Source organism: Cavia porcellus, unplaced genomic scaffold (genome assembly GCF_034190915.1).
Source record: "Cavia porcellus strain 051 isolate PalLab524CR breed Dunkin Hartley unplaced genomic scaffold, mCavPor4.1 scaffold_26, whole genome shotgun sequence".
Lineage (NCBI taxonomy): Eukaryota > Metazoa > Chordata > Mammalia > Rodentia > Caviidae > Cavia > Cavia porcellus.
This window is the reverse complement of record NW_026947509.1, coordinates 52,035,552-52,053,561: the sequence shown is the minus strand read 5'-3', so window position 1 is coordinate 52,053,561 and position 18,010 is coordinate 52,035,552. Positions and strand designations below refer to the sequence as shown.

The 18,010-nt window shown below is 36.9% G+C and overlaps 1 protein-coding gene across 1 annotated transcript in view; it reads left to right on the top strand.

Moving 5' to 3' along the window:
- The window catches only part of Abca12 (ATP binding cassette subfamily A member 12), a 170,215-nt gene that overhangs the window by 102,120 nt on the left and 50,085 nt on the right, over positions 1-18,010 (top strand). Inside the window, exons 19-26 of the mRNA XM_003474203.4 lie at positions 169-288; positions 3,707-3,797; positions 6,075-6,254; positions 6,816-7,131; positions 9,182-9,296; positions 15,162-15,491; positions 17,021-17,090; positions 17,179-17,313. Of these exons, the coding sequence (XP_003474251.2) occupies positions 169-288; positions 3,707-3,797; positions 6,075-6,254; positions 6,816-7,131; positions 9,182-9,296; positions 15,162-15,491; positions 17,021-17,090; positions 17,179-17,313 (1,357 nt within the window). The remainder of the gene's footprint in view (positions 1-168; positions 289-3,706; positions 3,798-6,074; positions 6,255-6,815; positions 7,132-9,181; positions 9,297-15,161; positions 15,492-17,020; positions 17,091-17,178; positions 17,314-18,010) is intronic.

Sequence of the window (18,010 nt, the reverse complement as noted above, 5' to 3'; positions counted from 1 at the left end):
CCTTATAAAATCTGCCATTTGAAACTTTCAGTAACGTAGAAAATTTCTAACAATGTTACTCACTAACATTACCTTTTAATAATAAAGTAATAAAAATAACTTTAAGATATAATTTTGAAATGTAGGAAAATACTAATGAACCGATCTCTTTATTTCTTTGTTATTAAGTCTAATGCAACTTTGAGACAGCTGGCTGAATTAAGAGAAAAATCTCAAGAGTGGGTGGATAAATCTCCACTCGTCATGAATTCCTTCTATCTGATGAACCAAGCGATTCCAATGCTTCAGGTATGAGAGAGTTCTGTCACTCATCTTAATAAGAATTAGGATTCTTTGATATTTGAATTGCCTTCATTATGCAAATGGGCAGAGTGTACCTTAGCATCCGTTTTCAGTGTATAAAAAGTATACCAAACTCATTTCTCTCCTTTAAATTATGATTTTTTCTGTCTTAATTGACTAGAACGCCTAAATTACCAATATTTGGGAAAACATGGCATTTAGGGGTGCTCTTGAGTTGAAACATATCCCACATGTATTAACAAAATCTAAATCTTTTAAATATATTGACACAAGCTGTTGATGTTTTAGAGTAGTTATCTAAGGGTCTAAAGTTGAAGGCCATGTAATTAACCAAGAGTTACTATACCTAGCCAATGCTCTGTAGTAAATTGCTCCTTCAAAATAATGACATTCAAACAACCCTCGTGCTTATTCTAGTGTAAATTAAAGATTTGACATTGCTACTAAAATGTAATGCACGTTAGTTAAAAAGTGTGACTTATAGTTCTTGTAACATATACAAGAATTTCTAAAGATAATGCAAATAAAGCAGGGAAATGTTTCAAGCACAAAGAGAGCTATTGACGATTAAAAATGGAATTGTAGAGTTAGTCCAGTCACCGAGTAAGGAAAAGAAAATTGGCAAGAATGATAACCATAAAGGAGCTACAATGGGGAATGGCTTGCATATCAAAGGGAAGCCTCTGAATGTTACTGCCAAAAAAGTTCTTTTTATCATAAGGCTGAGGAATTAAACAGAATGAATCATACAACTGTGTAAGAAAAAGTATAACCCGAACGATGCTTTCCTTAGTTTTGTTTTGATTAAAAATGAGTGCACAGTTACTGTTATAACTTGAATTTTAGAATAAATTATAGAATAAATGTAACAATAAACATTACCATTATTACTGTATTCTTAAAGTATAAAATGAAATAAATTTTCATGAAATATCTTCCCCACAATTTAGTATTCAATTTTGATTTTAAGTTTAAACATGTTCATTTTAGTGTCTTTTCTAGTGACTCCCAGCAGAGGCTTTTTTGATCTAATTTTATTGATATGCATGTGTATTTTTTCCTAAGTGGCAGATTATTCTTTTCTCTGAAAACTTTTTGTCCCTGTGAATAGAAAAGGAAATCGTGTATTATTTTATTAAGGAAATTTGTGGAAGCCAATGTAGTGAATTAACAAAAGACATGATCTAAGCATAATGATTTCAAAGTTCAGTAATTTTTGTTAGAATCTCCATAACCAGAGCTGGGAATATAGCTCAGCAGCACAAGTGCCTGCCTGGCAAGTGCAAGTCCTGAATTCAATTCCTAGTACCAAAAAATCTCTGTGACCATATTCACAGATGGCCCATCATCTCATGGAAGTACCTTTATTCTATCATAGAAAAAATATATAAATTGCTATTCTCAATTATTGAAGAAAAGCTCAATTCTGTAAGTATGTTGTCTTAGTTACTTTTCTCGTTGCTGAGACAAAATATCTGACAACCAAAGTTAAAGGAGGAAAGGTTTACAGTGTCTCAGAATCTTAGAGGTTCCAGTTCATAGTTCGCTTTCTCCAAGGCAGAATAGCAGGGCAAAGGAGAAATAGCTCATGGCAGGCAGGAAGCGGAGGGGAGTGAGCAGCAAGTGTCTGCAGCAGCCCACCTTCTGCCCCCATATTTTATCTAGGATACGCCCTGGGGGGTGGCCTTCCTGTTAGCCATACCCAGAGTGTGCTAAACCCGTCGGAGAACTAATCTAGTAATCCCACTCCTTTCATCCCAGCACCACACACTCTTGATCCAGCCACCTTGAAAAGCTTTACCTCTGACCACGAAAGGATTTCGGGGGACATCTAGACAGCAGTCGTAACATTTGCACACAGCCTGACATTTTAGCTCTTAGCACAAGGCCTGGCCTTGCCACCATGAGTCTTCGGACAAATGAATTAAAGTACTTGAGTTATGGTTTATATGAATTTGTAAAATGTGCATTTGGATAACCACTTCACAAACTTGTGAAGATCATATGTGTGAATTTGAAAATAGTATCATATATCACAAGACTAATTATCAAGAGAGTGATGGGAGAATGGAAATAATTCTCAGTGGCTCATTTCTGAATTGTAAGTAATAAAGTCCTTTGCATATAAATAATGCTTTGATTTAAATTTTCTATGATACACAAGTTAATTCCTGGTAAATAGATTTTAAATGATTCTATTGTCTTATCACATGACTAAATGATAGCCACGTAAGTGCTACTATTTTAGAATGCTCAATAGCTATAGATTTAGCAAGTTATTTCTGTTATCTATATGTTATAATAATATATATTATTCTTAGCCATAAGACTATGAATATTCATAGTCATGATAATTAAAACAAAAGATAATGGTGTGAAGGATGAAACAGTAAAGCTACCAATCTGTGCCCTAAAAGATGAACCAGTGTAAGAAGAGTTCACATAAAAACATTGTTGTTAACACTCAAGAAAAACAATCTTTCAATTAAGTTGCAATTTTTCCTTCAACTTTCTGTTTGAGTTTTATTAACTGTGTGTCCTTGGGAATGCTGTGTGTCATTCTTTAACCCTAACTTTGTCATCTATTAAGTACAGAAAGTAATAGAACCAGTCTGGGAATGAGGCTCCGTGGTAGAGTGTATGGTTAGCATGAACAAGGACCTGTGTGCAGTCCCCAGATACCATCTTCCAAAACATGCCGGGGTGGCACCTGCCTGTCATCTCAGCCCACTGGGAGGCTATGCGAGGTGGAATCCAAGATATGGCCCAATTTGGGCAATTCCAAGATTTAGCATGACCTATGTCAAATAGAAGTAAGAGCTGGGGACATACCTCAACAGAAAGGCCCTGTATTCAGTACCTAAAACAATAGTGTACCAATGTTTGTTGACTTTTCTGATGAGATGGATCATTTTCCCTATTTTATAGAATGGTAGCTTAGAGCTGAAAAGGTCAGGGTACTTGCTGAAAGCCTCATAGTTAGGAAGTAATACCTCGAATACAAACCAGTTGTAATGTCAAACTCCATGTAGATGTTACGATGTTTAAAAGCTGTTTTTATTTGTTTCAGTAGAACAAAATTCAAACACGAACCACAGCACTGTTCATACAGTCCATGTTGAAAGGAAATAATATGGTAGTTATGAAGAAAAGACTGTTAAGTTGCCTGGGATTTAATAATGTTGATGAGTGTGGTTTCTCTGGCACTTTAATGTGCTAATCAGTTTGTCTGTGTGAACTACCACCCAGTCTTTTCTCCTTCTCAATGATTTGAATGTAAGCCTTTGTGAGACAGTGCATTGGTGACGCCCCAGCAATGGTCATTTCACTGTGGTCGTTTTTCGACAGACCATAAGAATGTATCTTCTTGTATTTAAACTGATTGTCCATTATTGTTTATTAGAACACTCTCAAGAATCCCTTTGTGCAAGTGTTTGTAAAGTTCTCCGTGGGACTTGATGCTGTTGAGCTACTCAAGCAGATAGAAGAACTCGGTGAGTCCCAGGGGTGTATTTTTATTCACTGGTCATGTAAAAAAAAGTCCTCTGTGAAGTCAGCTCTTCCTCGTCTTCAGTCTCTAACCAGTTATTCAAAGAAAAGTGAGGCCTCAGATTTGTCCATCCTTCTTCCATTTACTTTATGCTTACAATCAGTGATGATTAAACACTCACAATCCACAGTTTGCTTCAGTAACTGTATTGCAACATAGCCTGTGTAAATGCAGGGTTTTCTCTAATCATAGGTAGGTTGTTATAAATAAAGGAACATTATTTTTTGGTAACCTGAAAAGCAAGTCCTTAAGGACAACGGGGGCTAAAATGATTTATTTATGATTTATATCTGCACTGGCCTCTGTATCACTTGACTAACCCAGAATGTAATTGGAAGCAGTTACAGAGTTAGCAAACGCAAGACAAAGGCACTGCGGAGAAAATAAACCTGCATCAGAATTCAAGGTTGGGTTTTCCTCTCATGGTCATTTAAAAGGAACAGGCTGCAGAGGATCAAAGGAAGCTGTGTGAACTTCTGCGCTGCCTCTGCCACATCCCCACCTTCAACCTAAAGGATACAAGACATCTAATTCAGGCTCTGTCTGATTCACTGTTGCTATGCAACCGCAAGTCTGAGGAAGGGATTGAGAGCTTCAGAATCTGGCGGTAGCAGAGCCAAAGCTCCTCCTTCTCCCCAGCATTGCTGGGACATAAATGACTTAGTAACCCAGGGAGAGGAATTATAACTATATTTGTATGGTACACAATTATATGCTTTATGATAGCCCACTCAGTTTGGTTAAAGGAAGGTATCTGTAGATTTAGTGTCTAAAAGTATGATTTGCATAAGGCATGTGATAAAAGTATAAACGACAGGAATAAATGACAAAGTTCTTACACAAATTTTATCAGTCCTAACTTTTAAAAATGAGCCTAACATTGTGGTTATCTGTGTAATTCAGAACCTAAGAGATTATATCCCTTGAATTTGAGGGGGTCCTGAGCCCTCACCTATCCATTTCTCTGATTCTGTCTAGAAGCAAGGCTTAAGAATTCTTTGATGCGCTGATTCCCGAGGACCACTAGGGGTCGCTGTTCTTACGCAGCCTGCCCCTCCCCCACCAGAGTGTACATCAAGTAAAGCATTTCGCTTTAATTTCTAATGAGAAATGCATTTAAGAAGTTGCTTTCTGTAAGAAATTTAGTCTTATTTCAGAGGATGTAAAAGTCATGTTAGGGTCTGCCAGGAGGGATTTATGATTTCTCACTATTCATGATGATCGTTAGTAAAAATCTAATAGGATGAATGACTTGTTATCTTGCAATTTCATATTTGCCCTTTGTTTCAGTTAATCTATTCACAAAGAATCATGATACGGAAGAGCAATTAAGTCCTTTTTTTTTACAGATAATTACCTAAATTAAAATCCTAATCATTTTATCAAGGTTACTACAGATATCAATATAGGTAGCTCATCTAAAATTATAAATAAAACAATATCAGAAAGTTAGTATATTCTCAGTTATTTTAAGTGTTTCTGTACCACATTTTAAACAGTGATACAGTTTATTAGTTTTAAACAGTCTGCATAGACTTTCCTTTGTTTCAATTTGTGCATTAGCATCTCGTACAGAATAGACATTTCTGTTCATGTTAAGCTCATTTCTAACTTTTCCTTCTAACCTATGTAGAGAATTTTTTAAAATGTAGTCACTCTTAAATCTTTCTTAAACAAATGGTTGCCATATACTTTTAAATGATCTTGTGTCTCATTTTATTTTTAAAATTTCCTATTAACATATGTTTACATGTATTAATGATTACAATTGTTGTGGGATGCTGGCAAATGTGCACCACACTACTTAATTCTTTTTGTCTCCTACCCCTCACCCTCCCTGTTCCTTCTAGCATGTGACCCCTCTCCCATTTGCAAAAGTTCTATTTCAACTTTTTATTTCAACTTTTTTCTTCATGCCCTTTCCCTCTCCTTCCCATCTGAAGAAAGGCTCTTATTACCCTGTGCATTTGAAGATCACCCTGCTTCCTACTGTCTGTCACTCATGGTAGCTTACTTTGAACCAGAGTTTACTATATTTATCTCTAATCTCAATATTGTCTTAAATGAATATTTGCAGAACATTTGCCTCAGTATAGAATACTGGATGTTTTTAGAATAAATTCTACATCATCTCATTTTTATAATATTAGCTTTAAATGTGTACCAAACACATCGGTATTTTGTCTCATTATAATATTTTTTATCTCCTTTGTTGCGTCAGATACTCTCAGGCTGACATTGGAAAACAACATGGACATCATTGATCAGCTCAACACGCTGTCTTCCCTGACAGTAAACATTTCCTCTTGTGTGTTGTATGACCGTATTCAGGCAGCAGAAACCATAGATGAAATGGAGAGAGAAGCTAAAAGGCTCTACAAAAGCAATGAACTCTTTGGAAGTAAGTGCTATTCTATTAGAACTTGAGCTTCCCTTTGTACAAAAATTGGCCAAATTCTTTTTTTAACCTCTTTCATCTAGAACTCAGAAAACTAGTCCAGAGGTCATTACCCTCTCTGATGTCCTCACAAATGAGAACCTTTCATGTAGTCACCAACTCATATTTTCTAAGTGTGAGGAGACTTCAACACGTCTAATTTCATTGGTGTAATTCAAATTAAAAATGAAAAGCATTTTATAATTAACAGGTGAAATTATCCTCATAATCAGTTAAGATTATTCACTTAAAAGTAGGGTTTTTAAAACATTTTTAATAAGTAGTTTAAAGTGAAGTCGTTAATCTAGTCATTGAGTTATGTGATTATACTCTTCAACTCCAGCTTTGACTCTCTGAGGGTGACACTTCGCAGTTAATCATGTTTTCTGTAAATCAGGAGCCTGATCTACCATGGCATCACCAACTCGATTGACTGTTTGACTTTCCCTTCTGTGTACCCTGTGAACAATGAATAATATCACTCATAAAATAACCTTTCTGTTATTGTTTCCATTTTACTTTTAGGTGTTATTTTTAAGCTGCCTTCTAACAAAAGCTGGCACAGAGCCCACGACTCTGAAAGTGTCTCTCTTCCTCCTGTTGTAAAATACACCATCCGCATGAGTTTGAAGACTTCCCAGACGACAAGAAGCATAAGAACCAAGATTTGGGCTCCAGGGCCACACAATTCGCCATCCCACAACCAAATCTATGGCAGGGCTTTTGTTTATCTACAGGACAGTATTGAAAGAGCAATCATTGAATTGCAAACAGGAAGAAACTCACAGGAAATAGCTGTCCAGGTCCAAGCGATTCCTTATCCCTGCTATATGAAAGACAAGTAAGTCTGCATGTTCATTGTCCCTGCTAATGAACAATCACTTTTTTGAGAACTCTACAGGGGCTGGGGATTTAGCTCAGTGGCATAAGCGCATCCCTTGCAAGTATGTGGTCATGAGTTCAATCCCTGGTACCGATAAAAATGAAAAAGACAAAAAAAAAAAAAAAAAAGAACTCACTTCTGTTCATTCATTTAGACATAACAAGTGAGAGAGGAAATAGTCACCAAGCCTGTGTTAGATGCTTAGAACCTAAAATGGTACGTGCCTAGAGATTTCTTTAAAGAATACAAGTGACAGCAGTCTGCATTTTTATAGACACATACTCATATGTACTCATATAGGTACATATACACATTTTGCTACATATGAAATGCTTCATTTGTTCCTACAGCAAACTTCCTGACTTATGTGAGAGTGGGTTTTATTGTCCATAATTCCAAGATGAAGGCGAAGTTCACGAGGGCTAAGTAACTTGACTAAGACATAAAGTAATCCTGCACTGGTCCCTCTGATTGTAAGATGTACATTTTCTCCTTACGCCTCTATAAAGCCTAAAAAACACAATCACTTGGAAGAAACATTACAGAGGATTTGGTATTAATGAGTGCAGCCTTGTCTAAGTCTAGAGCCAGAAACTGCATCAAGGCTGGACCCGAAATTCGAAATTCGTTTGACAAATTTTTGTGAATGCCTACCCCATACCAGTTTCACAGGAAGTAAACAAATGAACAAACAAACAAACATATGGGCCAAGTCCCACTTGGCTCCTAGCACAAAGTTTTACATTTCTTACTTTTCAGAAGGTCATGTTGAGTATGAGGTCATGTTGCATTAGTATTGGGCTTTTCTTGGGGAACGTAGAGGTAATTCCTCAGCCTTATGGGTTAGAAAGGAAATGGCCATGGGCCTTTCTCCAAGTGAACACTTTGCTGGAGCCCCCAATGCAAGACAGATTAACATAGAGTTCACTGGAAACTGAGGCCTGTGCATCAGGTTTTAGAAAGGCTGTGATTGTCAGATCCATGACTCGTTGGTCCAGAAACTACAGTTGCACCTCGGAGGTTGTTTTAAAAACAAGCTCATGGCCAGATGTAATTAATTAGAAGCTTATGGATGGCACCCAGATACCTGTTTTAAGAAGTTTCTGAGGTGCTTGTGATGCATGGCAGCCTTGAGAATCCTTGTGTCTGAACTCTTAGGCACCATGGGCTGACCACTCAAGAAAATTTTAGACTTTGGTAAGGTCTTCTAGTTCCCGTCTGCTTTTTAGCACAGTCCTAAAAAAGACATTTCTTGCCAGTGTGGTGACACACACCTGTAATCCCAGCACTTGGGAGGCTGAATGAGGAAGATTCCTGGAAATTTGAGGGCAGCCTGGGTTACAAAGTGAGTTCAAGGCCACCCTGAAGTACATTGTGAAACTCTGTCTCAAAGAAAAAAACAAAACTAAACTAAACTAAAGGCATTTCTCTGTCATGTATAAAACAGCTCCTTGGGAACACCGAATTCTTTGTCTGTATTTTAAATCATATGCTTTGGATTTCAGTTTGAGAAATTTAGTTTAATAATAAGTATGAGGTTCTTAAGGGTAGATAAATATAGTAATTTTGTAGTTACATAAACAGATCATCATCTAATCTAAATGCCTTTTACATAAGAATTTAGTTTAGATAAAAGAATTTTGAGCTTTGTAATTGTATCTATATAATTATTTTCTCAGACAAAATGTTCTCAAACATAACTTAAACAACACAGCAATTTTGTGTAACCGTGCAGAGCTAGGTTTTCAGTCCTGCAACATTACAGCAAGGAAATGATGTCCCTCTGTTGAGTCAGCTTCTCACTTCATAAATATTAGGATAATATTGATAATTACTCTTAATTTTCAAACGGGCATAATTTCAACATGAGAGGGAGTATGTGTTTTATATATGTGCACTATATATATGCTATATATATATGTGTGTGTGTGTGCTATATATATATGTGCATTACAATCTACAAGAATAACATTCGTTATAATCCCTTGATTTTTTTTTTTTTTTACAGCTTCCTAACCAGTGTTTCTTATTCTCTTCCGATTGTGCTCATGGTTGCCTGGGTTGTATTTATAGCTGTTTTTGTAAAAAAGCTTGTTTATGAAAAAGACCTCCGGCTTCATGAGGTATGTTAAAAATCTTTTCCTATTATGAATACATCCTATTAATAGATCAGTTAATTATTACAATTTACATCATCGTGACCCAAATGTAGAAAGCCTAACCCGTATCTTGTGGATTAGATAGAAAGACAAACATTTTACAAATCCCAGAGGCAGCTTTATTTTGTTCCTTCTTAAAGTGACATAAAAGGACTTATTTTATAAGTCCTTCTGAAAAGTAAAACCTGAATAATCTTGAATTAAATAGGACTATACCTATCCTAACAATAATTTTGTGCCCAAGAAATTATTCATAGAACAAAAGATCTAGCAAAAGAAGTATAAATAATCACACTAATCACTATTAAGGCAGCATGATTGTTAGCATGGTGACCAAGCAAGTGAAAATGTAGATCTAGCTACACATAGACGTGGATGAAGATGTGGCTTATTTCAGCCTCCAAGAGGAAAAACTCTCCTTCCCATAAATCTTGTCTCCTTCAGTTACCTTCTCAATTTCCTCATGACCCCTAATTTAAGGAATTGAAGACTCTCATATTATGCTAGCGATTGGGTTAATAATACTATGATGATGGAAGGCAGGACCTGGAGTGTAGAGACTAATCTGTCTTTGGGCATGTTCTTTATCATTAACCTCAAATCCCCCCAAAATCTTGCTTCTTTTCAGAATATGATAAAGCATTGTGCAGTTTTAGATGATATTTGAATAGATATTATTTTATCTACCCATCTCATAATGAGACCATTCTTATATTCTCTTATGGAGCAGGAAGAAAGCCGAAACATTTCAAAACTAGGGCACGATAATTACTGTAAGACCTGGCTGAGAGAGTGAAGTAATGAGGTTAGAATATCTGTGAGTCCATTTGTACTTTTCAGACATACCCAGTGCTTTTAGGAAACGATTATTTCTCCTTAGAAGGCAAAAGATGTTGCTTCGTATTTCTGTTAGGTCAGCATCAGGGTTTCAGGGTTGTTGCAGGGTTTGAATCTATATTTCTTACCTTTTCTATTTAAATTCTGGCTGATCTTCATAGCCACATTTTTATGGTTTCGTTACAATTTGGTGAGTGTCTCAAACTGACCTATCCCCTGCTGTATTCAGGACTGTGTGTACTGGTTTCCTAACCCAGCTTGGAAAATTGAATCCATCCCTGCACCCTAATTTGGTTGCAAGCTCCTATCTTATATATCTTTTTCAGGTGTCTGGTACTTAGAAATGAATCACCAAGGATGAAAAGAAAACTTTGAAGTAGAAAATTGTAATAGAATCTTAGTTCTGTTCTACTTCAAAATAAACAACTACTGAAAAAATATAACTTGTGATGCAACCAGTAAATACAACTACACGTGTGTGTCTATCACACTTATAAGCCCAAGCAATTTATATGTCTGTTTCTATAGTTCATACACATTTTATTTTCTTGTGTTACAGCATAGCGCGCCTCAATACATTTATGCATGCCAGCAAACATTATTAAAGCATACTGGTATCCCTTCTTACTCTTAAAGATATGAAAGATATTTTTGTCAGTGAACCAGTTTCTGTTTGCTAGCTCTCTGTCTGCATTTGTTAGGCATCCAGTTACAAATTTTAACCATATAGTCTTGGAGTCAAAGTCACATGTTGGGAAAACCGTGGAATTTAGAATCAGAGTATCAGGGCTGGCATTTTATGAGTCTACCTGCATGTGCCCTGGGGGTCCGTCCCTTAAGCTCCTTGAGTCTTTTTTTAAATCTAGACTTCATTCATCATTACATTTTCAGGGGAGGGAAGGCACTCAGTCACATGTGTTACCATATTTTATCTTGTTTTTTTAAAGGCTTCCAAAATTAGGATGCATGTGATGGAGTGTCACGACTTACTTGGCAGTGATTTCTCTACTTAGGGGCATGGAAAATAGTGGCACATCTTAAAACCAACAGTTTCCTAAATTCAAAGGAAGGCAGAGTCTTTGTGAGATGGATGGACAGAGGCAGTGGGCGGAGCACACATGGAATGTCCCCAGGGCTTGCTGCTCAGCCTTCCCAGGGCCCACAGTCACATCTCACCTCCTCACAGATTAAAGGCCGAGCTCAGAGGGTTACCCATGAACCTGCTGAGGACTGGCACCTGGTGAACGTTTGAACTGAGCTATTCCATTGATTCTTTGCTTTTATAAAGCCATTACAATATCACAGGACTTTTTAAGGACTTTTGAGGATGATAATAAATAATGTTCTAGTTTACCAGAGGTCCAAAATCCCTTATATTCTGTTGTAATAAATCTGTCCATTTTTTAGTTCCCTCATTCAAATTAAAACAAAAAAGGTAAAGAAAATAAATATCTATCTCTTTCTTTCTACATTTATTCTGAAATCTAGACAAGAAAACCAAGTTAGCTGCGGTCTATTAACCTTTGGCCTTGTTATGATATGACTAGTGAATCTCTTTACCTTTGAAATTAGCACAAACACTAATGGCTAATAAGTTCATTTTTGAAATTGAGCGTGTAGTTAAAAGTAGCTATTTTAGGATCCTTTTTGACTCTATTCCTTGCTTTAAAGCTCTAAAATGCTGATTTTTGTAACATTACAGAGAAAATTATTTTTTATCATTTTCATGTCTTGTGGGTTCCCTTCATTTATTAGATCTAATAGGCAGTCGTGGGATTTTTAATGTTAATATGCAATTGGAGTTAGGAATTTGGAGTTGTTTTTCGGACAGGTGACCAAACTATGTGTGGGCTGTTACCAAGAATCACGCAAGGACTTTTCGTTCTCTGTCACTTGACATTAATCAATTTTTGTGCTTTCTCGACATACACAATCCATCCCATTGGGGGAAATTCAGAACATTCCAAACAATGATCACAATATCTTACCAAAAAACAGTAATACAAATATCTGTGGTTAAGAGAATTTTGAAGGTTGAAGTAGAAAATGCCATTTTTCCTTATGAATTAGCACTTGACCTACTTGTTGAGCTGAATGAAAAGACTGCTGTCAAGCAAATATGTAAATATTTATGACTTTGGCTATATTAGTATTTTCTCTCTGCATAGGCCTCTCGTGAATGTGGTAATTCCTTCATCCAAAGTCTTCTAGAATCTCATGCTTACGATTTCCTGCTGTAAACTGGGCCCGACTGATCACTGAGTGGAGAGGTTTTCCTTGGGCGACCAGTTATCAGATATTGATGAATTGCTCTGGCAGGTTTGGGAGGCTTGGGACAAGTGACTCTTTGATTGCAAAGCTGGCATCTGACATCTGTCACTTTGAGGAGGTTTTAATGGCATCCGAGATAGCACAGCCAGCCGTTCTCTGTGGGTCTCTTCCCTCTGCAAGTTTGGTCTTGTTTGTTCCCACAAAGTTGGCAGGAAATCAGCATAATTTGTAGATAACTTAGATGCTCTCATTGCTCTCTCTCTCTCGCTCTCTCTCTCTGTGTCTTCTCTCTCTCTCTCTCTCTCTCTCTCTCTCTCTCTCTCTCTCTCTCTCTCTTCATAGATGGGACCTGTTATCACAGCATAAGACCCTAAAGATTAACACTGAAATTTCATTCTAGAGTATGAAGTACAGAGTACTTTTGCAAGCAGCTAACTTAGCCTGTTTTAATAAAGAGTAAAATGATCAGTCTCTCACTTTTATCAGTACTTGGGAATAGAATTTGATTTGAGCCTCAAAGATTTCAAAAGTACATCAATGGACACCTTTAGTCTTGGTCTTTTAGCTTGCTAAATTAATTTTTCACATTCTAGACATACAAATGTTTTATACTGTTGCTGCCAATCTTTAACAAACATGTTTATATCCATGACATCAGCTTTATTTCATGGCTTTTATATGTCTAAGATACTTGATAGTCACTTTGCGAAATCTACTGACATTCTTCCTGTGATGTACTTTGCAGCTGGGGAGTGGTCTTTTTTATCGGTCACATAAAATTAAGTGGCTTAACATGTGGGTCCATCTGACACCATTTAATTATGGTCAAGCAGCTACAACTCAGTGAAAACTGCAAAATATGAATAGGAGGAAGGGTAAATAAAGAGCTAATTTATCATATGTATCACATTGGAAGTAATACATATATATCTGAGCTGTAGTTATCAAATATGACATAATAATTTTCCTAAACTGGGTGGGGAATAGGGAAGGAATCTCTGGAATAAGATTTATGAAATCTTTTTCACATCAAAATGCGATTTTGTTATTCATAATGGGAAATTGAGTAACTGGGGGAAATCTTTCCATAGTGAATTTTTGCTCTATGCACATTCTTAACTTTGACCCACACTGTCACATCTATGGAAAAGACATGGGATCTTTATTGCAAAGGGGACCAGGTGAGGGGAAAAGCAGTCAGGAGCGAAGGTGAGGAAGAGGGTAGAGTTTAGAGGAAAAGTTACAGGTTTTTCCTCAGTGGTGATTAGCTTAAGACTCACAGCTTAGGCTGTTGGCAGTCAAGTAGCTGTCTCCATGGTAACAAGAATAGGCACGAATGTGATAAGTTGCAAAAAAAAAAAAGAAGAAGAAGAACAAGAAAGTAAAATGACTATTTTTGCTTATAGAGTAAAAGATCCATTGCATTTGCTGTTGCTATTGTTATTTTTCTAAACAAGTTACAATTAAAGGAACATTGAAAAATCCTTGATTTTTCTAAAAAATGTATTATAAAGCTGTTAATAATAAGTTTTTTTAAAACTTAACACTAATCGGGGCTGGGGATTTAGCTCAGCGGCATAAGCACCTGCCTTGCAAGCAGGCAGTCATGAGTTCGATCTCTGGTACTGATAAAAAAAAAGGAAAAAGACAAAAAAAAAACCCACAAAAAACCACTAATCATGAATTGTTAAAAACCAGGATATTCAGATGCCTCCAAGTTACCAGGTATTACAAATTTAAGACAATCCATGTCCAACCGTCTTTAGTTCATCCAGAATCTTTTGAATTAGTAACACAGATAGATCTTGCTGCTCTAATGTTCCATGGTGGTGGAACGCCTTGGCCCTGGGGCATCACTGGGTTACATGAATTGAGAGGGAGACACGGAGTATCTCAGATACCTGAGTTCATCTCAGCTGTGTGGACAGCCTTGGAAAACGACGATGGCAAGCCTGAATTGTCCTGGCCCAAGGCAGGTCTTTTAAAGCTTTCATGCTTGAAATGCTTAGTAATGATGTATATTCTATTCCTCTCAGAAACACAAACTTTTGGTTTTTCATTAATGTTTAGTAAAAAGAAAAATAAGCCCAAATTGTGTATTTTTTTATTATCTTAATCCTTATTACACTGAATTTGAAGTTAAATCATGTATGTTTTTTCACCAGCTTGAAATACTCATGCCTACAAAAATCACAATTTCCTGCTATAAAATTCTGCATGGCAGACAATAAATTTGATCAATTAATTTATTCTGCATAGAAAAAAATAAATTTGATGAATTAGTTTAATCTGAATGTATGATATAAACAGTTAAAAAATAGAATTCTGTGTGTGTGCACACGTATGCGTATGCACGCATACATGTGTGTGTGTGTTACAGGTAATCATCAAGACTTTGAGGCCAGCGGGCAAGTGCTTTACCATTAAGTTATATCCCAGCCCTAGAGGCAAAAAAACATTTTTTTAAAGACTCACCATCCACATCATTCATGATTTTGGGGCCTGTTGGAAACCCCAACATAGGCTCGTGTGAATAGTCATATTTCACATAGCAAGCGTGAACAAACGAACTTGATTTATATAAATCATTAAAATGGCAGGTTCCATATATATATATATATGTATGTATATATGGAGATTTGGGGACATTTTGTCATAATGCAAAAATAATTGTTACTTCCAAGTCTAGCAGCGGCAGCTAACTCTTTCTCCTCCTTACAGTACATGAAGATGATGGGCGTGAACTCCTGCAGCCATTTTTTTGCCTGGCTTATAGAGAGCGTTGGATTTCTCCTGGTTACCATCACAATCCTCATCATTATACTCAAATTCGGCAATATTCTTCCTAAGACAAATGGGTTCATTTTGTTCCTGTATTTTTCGGACTACAGCTTCTCAGTTATTGCGATGAGCTACCTTATCAGTGTCTTCTTCAACAACACCAACATCGCAGCTCTCATCGGCAGCCTTATCTACGTCATTGCCTTTTTCCCATTTATTGTTCTGATCACAGTGGAGAATGAGTTGAGCTATGTTGTGAAAGTATTTGTGGTAAGTCATCTGCCGGAATGGCCGATGTGTAAGATGATTGGGCTCCTTTTGTTTATTTCCAGATTCTTAAACTGCCAGTTCAAGTTTTTAAATCTAAAAATTTGCTCATGGAAAAATAAGCACGGCTCTGATAATACCCCCCCACACACACACACCATTGTATATTATACAAGCATAAGATTATGGAAGGGAAATATCTTCCTTCATAGGTGATGCAGTCAAGAAATAGTCCCTTAAGAAATAATAGTTAAGCTAGATTTATCAGTCAGCCTTTTATTGCTGGGAACACATAGTGGACACACAGAATTTAAAGGAGGAAGGATTTTATTTTGGCTCAAGTCGCAGGGTATTAAATCCATGGTAGGCTGGCCCCAAGGCAGAAAGGCATGGTGGCGTAAAGCTGTTCCCTTCATGGCTGTGAGTAGCACAGGACAGCTACCAAAGAGGAGGAGGTGATGGGTCCAAGGTCACCCCTCTCTCCTGTCTCCTCTTCTCTCTCTTCCCCTTCCTGTTCTCCTCTATTGCCGCCCTCTTTATTCTCCTTCTCCTCCTACCTCTCTCTCTCTGTCTTTCACATACACATGTACATGTACACACGTGCATGAGTGCACACACACACACACACACACACACACACACAGAGGTTTGCTATATTAATCCTGAGTGTCTCCTAAGGCAGTTAAATTGACAATCCACTTTAACCTAACCATCTCAGTGGAGTATATCATGTTTTAGAGATGGTCAAGAATTCTAACTCCTCTCTGAACCAATTCCTTAAACATCTTAGAAGCTGTAATACTGAAACTATTCTCATATATGAATAATTATCATGCATAAAATACAGCATACGAGTGTAAAGATAAATGCATTGAAAACATATAATCGACTCTGAATTCTTTCCTGATTTTTCATTCAAAAGCACTAAATTAATTTAAGAATTATGATTTCCGATTTTGAAACATAGGAAGTAGAAATAAATCTCACCCTATTAAGACTCTGCTGTTTATGGAAATACATAGTGATGAGTAACATTCATCCAGCTGTGACTTCTTTGGGTTAAACAAAATTTAAATTTATAATTTATACAAATTATCAATAGTTAATCAATTGATATTTTAGTTTATTTTTATTCACAATGTTTCTGTTTTTGGAAATAAATTCATGATAAAAAAATCATCTCATGTACCCTACTGTTTTCTTTTCAGTCTTAAAACTGTGTTTTCCTGTAATTACCTGTTACATAAATGGCTGAGCAGCATTTAATAAATTTAAATATATGTTCTGGATTTTTAACAAGGATTTACAGAGTTTTGATATTTCCCCCTTGTGTCTTCAACTCTTCTATCTCTGTTTTTTTTTTTCAAGAATTATAGCATGCTTGATAAAAGGACCTTTGTATTTTTAAATCTACTTAGACAGTGAACATCAGTTTCACCTATACAAATGTCCGACACGTCCAGTACTTAGGTCACTGTAGGGGAAATATCTGGAAGCTTCTAGAACAATCATGCTCTTCACTGTCTTCCCAGAGCCTGCTGTCTCCCACAGCATTCAGTTATGCGAGCCAGTATATCGCGCGATACGAGGAACAAGGCATTGGTAGGTTCACAACTTTAAACATGTATTTTATCTTTCTCACCTGCGACACGTGTCACAGAAAAGTAAATATCGGTGTTCAATGTTTCAGGTCTTCAGTGGGAAAATATGTACAGCTCCCCCGTCCAGGGGGACACCACGTCATTCGGCTGGCTGTGCTGTCTCATCCTAGCTGACTCCTTCATCTACTTCTTCGCTGCTTGGTATGTCAGGAACGTTTTCCCAGGTATGAACGCAATTCTCACGCATACATGAGTGTCCACAGAAGTCAGCTCGTATACACATTTGAATGGTCAATTTGCCATGTGAAATATCCATTTTAAAAAACTCCCCAGAGCCCCAAAACTAAACAAACACATTCAGAGATAGCACACAGCTGAATTCCCTGACTCTCTTCTAACTGAAGGGCATGGGATGGTGGCAAGTTAATAGGAGTATGAAATATTAAAAGGCAAAAACTCACTTTCCTAAATCTAAGGAGAAATGACCAGATTCTAGTAAAAGCCCAGATGGGCTTCCCTCCTGGAGTTCTAACAGCTATCCTCTTAAACACAATGTGTTTTTCCAGTAAGCTTATTTATACTTGTACATTTTGATGCTTCTCTTTGATTTCATTTGTACAGACTTTCTATAAAAGATGAGCACAAGGTGTGATCCAAAAAAACAGTGTGCGTTCAAATCGGAATCCTCCTCAAAATATTGTCCCTCACTTTGAGCACACTCATCGCATCCTTCTTGCAGTTTCCTGAAGCAGTCCTAGAAGTCCCTTTCATGAGGGGCTTCAGTTGCACCGCTGTGGCTGTTTTAGTGTCCTGCATTGATTCAGAATGTTTACCTTTCACGGTCTCTTTAACTGAGAAAGAGCCAGAGGTTGCATGGTGCCAGATCTGGTGAATAAGGTGGATGACACAGATAAGGTGATT